Source organism: Canis lupus, chromosome 1, assembly GCF_003254725.2.
Source record: "Canis lupus dingo isolate Sandy chromosome 1, ASM325472v2, whole genome shotgun sequence".
Classification (NCBI taxonomy): domain Eukaryota; kingdom Metazoa; phylum Chordata; class Mammalia; order Carnivora; family Canidae; genus Canis; species Canis lupus.
In genome coordinates, this window is record NC_064243.1 from 87,568,584 (window position 1) to 87,578,107 (window position 9,524).

General features: G+C 49.1%; 1 protein-coding gene across 3 annotated transcripts in view; it reads right to left on the reverse strand.

Moving 5' to 3' along the window:
• MAMDC2 (MAM domain containing 2) overlaps window positions 1-9,169 on the reverse strand; it is a 147,427-nt gene extending 138,258 nt beyond the window's left edge. For all 3 annotated transcript variants that reach the window (XM_049092120.1, XM_025423330.3, XM_049092121.1), the window contains exons 1-2: window positions 8,990-9,169; window positions 8,560-8,673 (exon numbers count right to left, since the gene is read on the reverse strand). In XM_049092120.1, the coding sequence (XP_048948077.1) occupies window positions 8,560-8,673; window positions 8,990-9,023 (148 nt within the window). In that variant the 5' untranslated portion in view covers window positions 9,024-9,169. The remainder of the gene's footprint in view (window positions 1-8,559; window positions 8,674-8,989) is intronic.
• Between the last annotated feature and the right edge of the window lie 355 nt (window positions 9,170-9,524).

The window sequence follows — 9,524 nt, forward strand, 5'->3', positions numbered from 1 at the left end:
ACTCCACCACCCCCTTACCATGTCTAGTCTGCACAGTGACTCTAGGCTCTGCCCTCAGCCTCCTGCTCTTAACCACTTTGTATTTTCTCCCCGGGGAATCTTATCCCTGCTCAAGATTTCAACCACTGTCTTCACACTGAGGATTCCCACGGACGTAGTCCTGCCCAGACTGTACCTGACCTTCCAATTCTTGCATCAAAGGCCTCCACTTGTTTGTTTCCCACGCAACTCAGAATGGCACACCTCTTCCACCCTTACCAGGAGGCTGCTCTTGAAATCCCTCAACTGTAGGCACTGCCAAACAGCTGTCCAACTAGAAACCAGGGAGTCATTCTCCCTCTGACTCATCATTCCCACCCCATCAATCATCAAGCCCTGCCAATTTCGTCTCCTTTTTGGTGTTTTATTTACTTCCTTTCACTCCTATTACCCCTGTCCCACTTCAAGCTCTCATCATCTCTCAGCTGGACCAATGGATTGCTCCCTAACTAGCTTCCCCATTGCCAGGCTTATCTCCCTCAAATCGACCCTCCTCACAGCTACTAGACTGGATAGCAGGCCACATCAATACTCACAGTCTCAAGGAAAATTACATGTCCAGCAGGACAGTAACAAAGTCACACAAATGGTTCCTCCAAAAGAGTCTTACCTACACTTTGTATCTCTTTATTCTTGCCCAAACATAGCTCTCTAGACTCTTTGTTGATTCTAAAAGCTCATGCCTTTCTAATAAACTCATTTTCCTGCTTAAATAGCCAACTTATGCTGTTTACAATGAAGATCCTTGACTAGTGTACAATTCCATTTGCTTCTGTACCATAATTTCTAGATTTGTGTCTCCTTCTATTGGTCTATGGCTGCCAAGGGCAGGGACCATGACCATGTATATACTCCCTGACCTCTATGTACTCCAACTATGAATATAATGCCTGATGGAGAGTAGGCACTCAAATGCACATTGGTAGAATGAATATTCTTAGATGCTTTTTCTGTGAAATGTATGATTCATTCATGATACTATGAAGTTATGGTACATTTGTTTGGTTTTATTATCTTATTCTTAGCCTCAGAATCCTCCAAAACACAAATGACTTTCTCACAAAGTAGGGAAGGCAAATATTCTGACACATGTCACTGAATCACGAACCCAATCCTTAGGTTTTCTCAATAGCCATACCCATATGCAAGGGCTTCTTCCAAGAGCAGACAAATATCTAACTGCTTTAATCCATCAGTGGCTACTGCTGCTGTCTTACACTTCCCCTTAGAAAAAAACAGCTCTCAAAAGCTAGCTCAATGTCTGATAATCTTTGGCTAAAAATACTTTATAGACCAAGCAGTGTCACTCTCAATGTTGCATTGTGATTGTTTGTGATGGCAGAGGATCAAGGGACTCAGGTAGCCTTGATGAGTCAATAAACCAAGGGCTATTAGTCCCTTGGTATGTCATAGACAGAATAGACCACCTGTGGGTCAGACAAGCTGAGACACTGCTTCCCTGTTATACTTGGAAATTACAACACTAGCTTCCAAAAGTCCTTGAAGTCCTATAGTAGGAAGGATTATTTAACACAACTTCTCTTACTATAAGGGGAGATGTCAAGGATTCCCTCCCCCCCTTTTTTTCCTATCAATCTCAATAGGGCTTTACAGACTGATTAATTTTGAAGAGTTTGCTGATACCACATGCTGTTTGTTGGGTGTTGCGGGGGTGGGGGGGTGCGGTGGAGGATGTGATCCCTGTTCTCAAAGATGTAACGCTCTGGGCCTCTGGGCCGGTGAAGGGGTGGGGATCTAGACACCTGGTAGAAAGTGAAGAGGGCCAAGGGAAGCAAGGGGAGGGAGATGTTCATCTACCAAGGAAACTCAGGGAATGCTTCAAGAAAGAGCTGGAACCCCTGGCGTGGGTAGGAGTGGCATGGGTAGGGGTAGGATTTCAATAGGCCAGAATGGAGCAAAGGAATAAAAAGCAGAATACAGATGTGCAGAACAGTGCAAATAGAGCAAAAGGCAAGAAAGTAAAAGGCACGTTGATGAACAGCACATTGGGGAGCGACAGGAGGGTTAGAGCAGATTTATAATTTGGAGCAAATCATGAGGGGCTTTGAGTGCCACACTGGGCAGTCTGTACTTTCTCCTGGGCAACTCATAATCAAAGGATTCTTAACAAGAGGGTCTTTCTTCTTTCTTACATCTGGAAGGGGTGAGCAGTTGGCAGTAATTCCAATATATTGTCCTCAACCCTGGCCACATATGACATTCACCTAGGGAGTTTGTTCATTTGTTAGCATTCATTTATTTATTAACAATGCCAACTCTGGCCCTATTTTTGGCCAAATAAATCAGAATCTCTTGGGGTAGACTTTGACATGACAATTTCAAAAGAGATTTTTAGGTGATTTTAACATCCAGCCAGGGTTGAGAACCACTAGCCTAATACATAGGTATGAGAATTTCTCTATAAATTCTTAGTTTTTGTTGGGAATGCTTTGCCCACATAGGTAAGGCATTATGTTTAACTAGGTACAGCCCGATGGGTACACCAGAAATTTCTGATATATTATGCAAAGTTCCTTGCTTTTAAATAACTTCTTCATTTATCACAGTAATATGTTCATCTGTGTTAAGCACTATCTTCTTCCTATAGGTATTTCATATATATATCATTGGTAATTATTGATATGTTCATATATATGATATAATATATACAGATCTATCTGAAAAAAGATATATATACAGATATGATATATAGATATATATTTGACATTTGATATGTATACATATATATAAAATTGGAAGATGTGAAAATCAGGGTTGACCAACCAAGATGCCAAGACATATATAACTCCCTAGTGGCCTTATTTATCAAGGTATCACTTATATCGACATAATGGAGTTTCATTTAAATTCATAAAAATAAAAAAAATATTATTTAATAAGAGATAGAAGTAGGTCTACTGCTGGGGTGACCTAGCAAGGAGTTTCTGCTACTTTAAGAACAAGAGTATTTTATAAATATTATACAGCAAGATGCAAGTCACAAAACATGCTAACCGTATGCCAGGGGATTTGAAGGTGGCAATGAAAGCAGAAAGTCCTAAGAATTATTTTTTTCTGCCAACATATGGTGACCACAGCTGACTTGTACAATTATAAGAAGGGAAGCATCCTAAAACTCCTTAGGTGTCTTGTGGGAGCTGGGTAGCTACTTCCCATCGGGTAACTCTAATTTGAGAAGAGAAAAACCCAGATGGGGTATTGGCCTTGAAAAGAAGGGGGTTGGCCAGACAGCCTATGTCCAAAGAAGTCAATCAAGGGAGGGAGGAGCAGTTGGATATAACCAGTCCAGGCAGGTTAAATCCCAAGTGGCGGGGCCAGTTAAGAGAACCCAAGAACCCAGACTGATTGGCAGGGAGGCCAAGGGATAGGGCTCTGCCCAAGAGCTTAGGGTAAGAGAGATTAGTTTGGCTAGGGCTCTCATTAAGATTTTATGCCATCAAAAAAAAAAAAAATTTTATGCCATCAATCAGACAGATAATTACCTTTGAAGGGGCATAATGAAACAGGAACACACATGAAAATGCCTAAGGACTTTTTAATTATCCAATACTGGGTTTATTCATACAGCAAATTCATCCATTCAACAAATATTTATTGAGCATCTACTATGTGCAAGACCCTTTCCTATACGCTGAAGATTGCAGGCAGGTGGGAGATCTACCCATCTAAAAGAGTGAATCATTATGCAGTATGGCATAAAACATAGTGGTTTATGGGTTTGGTGGGCCCGAAGCACTGTACCTTTGGAACTCATATTCTTCCATATGTATGAAATATAATTAATTCTTTGATGAAGACTTTCCAACATTCTATTATCAATACACCAAAGCTTCAAGGTCCAGGACTCCTGGAGACAGGGCTGTTAGGAGAGGGGCAGCAAGAGTAAGTGGAGAGCCAAGAAACAAGGCCCTGCCCCCAGGTTGCACTTCCCTGGTTCATGACCATGACTGCTAGCCTGTCTGCACTCCAGTGTGCTCCTCTGGAAAATGAGGAGGTTGCACTGGATGACTTCTAAAGCCCAGTTTTAGGATATAGGATCCCAGGCAGGGCCAGGGCCAAGCCAAACTGGGCTCGGGCACAACGCATGATAACCATGATTAACCTGACAGCAGCAGCAGCCAGGGCAGCCCCCAGGAGTGGCATGAGATGCTGCAGGAGTATCCCAAGCCATTTGCTGGGGTTGAGCGTCTCTTCAAGAGACATCCAAGGAACACCCCAGACTTGTCTGCTCTCCAGTCTCTACATAACATGGGGGTATGTTTCTCCTTACAGAGCACCAGGAGACCAATACGCAGAGGCAATGTAGTCTAAGCAGGCCCGTGGGGTTGGGAACTGCCTTATGAAGTTGTGATGTCAGGGTGGGGTGCTGTGTCGATCTTCTAGAGTCAGGAACAGAGCTGTAATTCACAAGGGAGGACTGTTCCCCCTCTTCCAGGAAGGCCACTTGGGATCCTAGCCAGACTTTTGGCTCTAGCTGAAATATCAGTTTCATGACAGAGCATAGAATCAAAACTCAGGTGGCCCAGTAACTGAAAGTGTCTTCAAGAGAGAAGGGACGGGTATGGATAAAGAAAGGGGCTGGGGGGGGGGGGGGGGGGGCAGCCCCAGTGGCGCAGGGGTTTGGCGCCGCCTGCAGCCCGGGGTGTGATCCTGGAGACCCGGATGGAGTCCCACATCGGGCTCCCTGCATGGAGCCTGCTTCTCCCTCTGCCTGTGTCTCTGCCTCTCTCTCTCTCTCTGTCTCTCATGAATAAATAAATAAAATATTAAAAAAAAAAAAGAAAGCGGGTGTCAGAAAGATATACACATGTGATTTCAGTGCACTCTATCTACCATGTCCCCCATGTCACCTCCTGGTTGTGCCAAACCTCGTAGCCAGCCTTCCTGCCCCAGATAGCATCACTTGCTCCGAGGTACAAATACCATCTGAACTCTTCTGTATTAGGCAATATCTCAAACCCCAGCCCCCACTGTGGTACAAAAACCATTCCCTACAACAAGAGCTTTGAAATGCCTTGTTGACCGCCCATTCACCTGACACATTTCTGTATTTACCTTCCTCTTCTAGGTGGCTTAGTGTGCCAAGCTTCCAATTAAGGAGCAGTACCTGGGTCAGGTTTTTACCTCTCTCCCTTCCTCAGTTCCTCCAACGGCTTCCTTATTGAGCTAGGTTAAAGGTGCTAAGCCAAGGTGTCCAGAGTGGAGCCAAAATTCACCCGATGACTCATTTGATTGTGACTCTTCCAATGTGAAGCCTACGTAATGGGCTCCAAGAATCCTCAGCCGAAGGGCTTCTGCCCCCACAGCTGGCATTAGGGAAATGGAATCAACTGTCTCGATTTTACCCGAGGACCACCGTCCTAAGAGCTTCCAATAGTCTCTGAACTGCGAATGAATAAATGTGTTGTGTGGTTTGGGGTTTTTTTTGAGGATGAATGAAGGACTAAGGGAGATTTTTATAGGATTCGATAGATCTCTTATTTCTTGGATTTAATTCAAACCTAAAATTGAGAAGCAAATTCAAATTCAAGTCTAACATAATCTCACCCCCCTTGAAAAATAGGAGGAAATAAAAACATTCAATCGAGCCACTGTTGGCAAATCTAGAAAGTAGAAGAGGCTGGGCTGCTGCACCCAGTCACCTGCACAGGTGCCACCCCCTGTTTCTGGGGGCACCTTCCACTGTGGTACACAACCCAAGCAGACACCACTAGGTGAAACTCAGCGTGCCCAGCGGAGATCAAGTATATGGCTACAAGATGGCTACAAACTAGAGACAGTGGAATTGCAATCAGAGACTCTTAGAGACCTAATGCTCTAAAGAAATCAAAAGGGTGGACCTCAAATACAATTTGGGGCAGCTGAGGAGACATTTCAAGAAGAGGACTTATGCAATTACCCCCAGATCTGATTTTCCTGTGATGAAATTCTAATTTGCAGATTTGTTTCCCTACATAATTCCCTGCACTGGGCCTTAGCGTAGTTCTCTCCACAGTGTGTTAACCTACTGACCAAGGACATATAGAAACCACCATCTGTATTCCAAATACCTGCGGGCAAAAGTCTCTGAAACCTATAACTTTCTATCTAGGGTGGCTCAGACGCACAGAGGTTGATGGAAACCAGTTTCTGAAGGTTTCTGCCGCAAGATGGAGTACATTTGTAGAGAGGCTTGGGAACAGCTTGCCAAAATGCCACCTGCGACAATTTTACCATCCTTAATTTACCGACCTAGAAATGGGCTTATCACAGAACTTCTTAGTGTTGCCCTCTCAGTAAGCAGCTATCGGAGCTGGCACACACATCACTGCCCCTCTGGAGTGCACTTGGTTATGTCCAAGTTCTGGCCTTTGAAAAACATTGCCCTAGAAGGACGGAGACCTACCCTGCCTCTTCTGCCTGAAGAGAATGAATGAACTTTCCCCAGCCAAGCCAGTAGTCCTGATCCTATGCCAGAAAGCAGTGGCCGTTAGAAGCTCAAAAGTAGCAAAAAAGAAAGCAACAGTGCTTCCATTATACTATTAAACCAAAATCACCTTTTCCTATAATCATCTTCCTGTTTTCCCAGAAGGGGCACTGTTTAACGGCCACTTTGGTGCAGAGGTGCCAGCCCAGCGCTTCCTGTGGGTCTGGAAGGTGGAGGAACTCAGCAAGCTGTGGCATGTCCACTGACCCCAGAGCAGCTGAGAGAGGCCCCCATGCTGGGAGTGGGAGCTCAGACTCTGAGGCTCCTCGATTAAGGGGTGAGGCTGATTTCCTTTCCTTGGGTCCAAGACTGGGGTGAGACAGGAGAGATGGTTAGGGCACAAGATGTAAGGAGGTTTTCACTCTCAGGATCATGCAAGTGGCCCTTTCTTCCCAATCCCTACACTGCTCAGGGCCGCTAGCACTGGGGGATGTGTGTGACTGTATGTGTGCATATGTGTGTGTAAACTCACTTTGGTCAGCGGCTCTCAAAGCATGGTCTCCAGACCAGCAGCAACACCTGGGAACTTGTCTGAAATGTGAACTCTCAGGCCCCACCAGTTCCGGGAACTTGGGAAACTCAGATGGTGGGACCCAGGATTTGTGTCTTATTGCACACATCAGATAACTCCCGAGCAGCTCAAGTCTGAGAAGCACAGTGCCAGAGGATAATGCTCTCCAAAGCCCGTCATATGGTCCATGGCAGGTGGTTTCTCAAAATGCTTCAGCCACAGAAGGAGCAGAGAAAAGGTGGGGTGACGAGAGGACAGAGACCTTCCCAAGGCCATTGGCAGGGGAGGATCCCTCCGATAATGAATCAGGAACTGCCTTTCCCCCAGCTATCCCCAAGTAAACTGTAGTAGACAAGACCTGGCAACTGTTGGCAATAAATAAAGATTGCTACTGAGCTAGTCCGGTTCTGTTTCTTCCCCTTAATCACGCAGCAGCAGGGCCAGCTGCTGAGTGACGCTTTGTGTCAGGAGTCAGCCAATTGAATCTCCTGAGACTGTGATGCCCTCCTTTGTAAAGGGGGCTCCCATCACCCCCCTGTGAAGGTCTGAGAAACTTAATGCATATGCAGCCCAGCAGAAGCGTGGGGGCAGAGCCTGGGTTCTGGGCTCCACCCTCCTCCAGGGAGCCAGCTGGGATGCCCTGAGGGCAGCTTAGAGGGGAAGGAAGTTAACTGAGCTCCTTTACACTGCAGCGTTTTTAAAAGGAGGCTATGCCCTAGTCCAAATGACCTGGGGCACCAAGCTTCTAAAAGAAAAAAAAAAAAAAAAAAAAAAAAGCAGGCTTGCAGAGTAGGGGAAAAGAGAAGGGTCACCCAGGGCCTGCTGCTGGGCGCTGAGAACTACTTGTTTTTTGACCATATAATGAAGGGTAAGAAGAAACATCTGAAGACCCACATTTAAACTGTCACCAGAACCCAAACAGTATGTAGTGGTGAGACAGTGACCAACGCCCGCCAGCCCGGTGACCTCAGGCACACAGTCATGGACTTGGTGTCCTTTCTGCCAAGTGCTGGATATTACAGATAGGAGGGAAGTAGGAGGATAAAGTCATACAACAGCACACTTGGTGCAGACGCTCCCAGCCCAACACATACACACGAGGCACAACATAAACACGAGGGCTTAGCGCTCAGGCGGCTCCACAGAATCAGGGAACCCCTTCTGCAGTATGGGGAGAGAACTAGCCCCCATGCGACTTTCCCAGCTCATAAAGGTGTCTACTGAGGCCCAGAGGGGCTGAAGACCTGCAGAGGGCACGCAGCCGGTGGGCGACCGTCATGACCTTGCAAGCCTGGGGAGAGGCAGGCCAGGTAAACAAAGGACGCCCCCCCCCCGCCCCCCATGTCTTCCCGGGGCTCTGCGTGCAGCGGAGCTGAGGATGATCCATGACTCACACTTTTCCTCCCAAGGAGATTTAACTCCAAGATAACATTGCCCTTGAGAAAAGGCCAACCAGCAAGGGGGGGAGTTCACTTCGCAGCCTCCCCCCCCCCCCACCCCCCGAGCTCTGGAGCCCCCTTACCTTCCTCGTTTAAAATCCAGGGCAGGTACGTGAACACCGAGTCAAAGCCACAGGTGTTTTCCTCAAAGGCGCAGGAGCCGGCGGGCAGGTCCAGGGCACCCGCGAGCTGCGGGGCTGCGGGCACAAAACGAATTTCGGTTCGGGCGAGGGCTGGGAGCGTCTGCACCAACTTGGGGCGCCCCGGGGTGGGGGCGGGGAGCTAGGGGGAAACGACGGGAGAGCAAGCGGGATGCACTAGGACACCCTCCCCGCCCCCAGCGCTTCCCAGGCACAGCCCTCCGCCCTCCCGCATCGCGCCCCAGGCTGGGGAGGGGGAATGGCCGGGGAAGGACCCGGAGGCCCCCGCGGATGGCCGGCTCGGGACGGCCGGGGGCTGCGGGAGCGGGTCCCGAGGGCGCCCCCCGGGGGTCCCCCGGGGCCCTGCACTTACCCAGCACGGCCAGGAGGACGCCCCTTAGCAGCATGGTCGCGCTTCGGGGAGGGAGGCCGACCGGAAAGGGGGGCCCGCTGGGGGCCGCCGGGGACCCGGGGAGGGAGAAGCCGAGCGGCTGAGCGTGCGCTTGGGGCTGCCCAACTTTGCGGAGCGGCTCGGGGAGCTGAGCGGAAAGCTGAGGGTGCTGGGCTGCTGGGGTGCTGGGCTGCGGGGCTGCTGGGGTGCAGAGCGCCGCTCGCCGGGTTGCAGCCGCGGGGCGGACCGCGTCCCCAGGGAAGCCGGCCCGGCGCGCAGCGGTCCCGGGCGGGCGAGGACTGCGCCGGGCGGGAAGGAGACACTGCACACGTTTGCAAGGGCAGCTAGGACCGGCCGGCAGAGGAGAGGGCGGGATGCAGCGCCTCGGCTCACGGCTTTAAAGCTTGGGACCGGACCCCTTGCAGACACTCGGAGGGGGCCGGCCTTCCTGCAGCCCCTCCGCTGGGCCGGGACTGGAGGCGCGCCGCCCCGCCCATCCGCGGTGGGAACCAGCTTA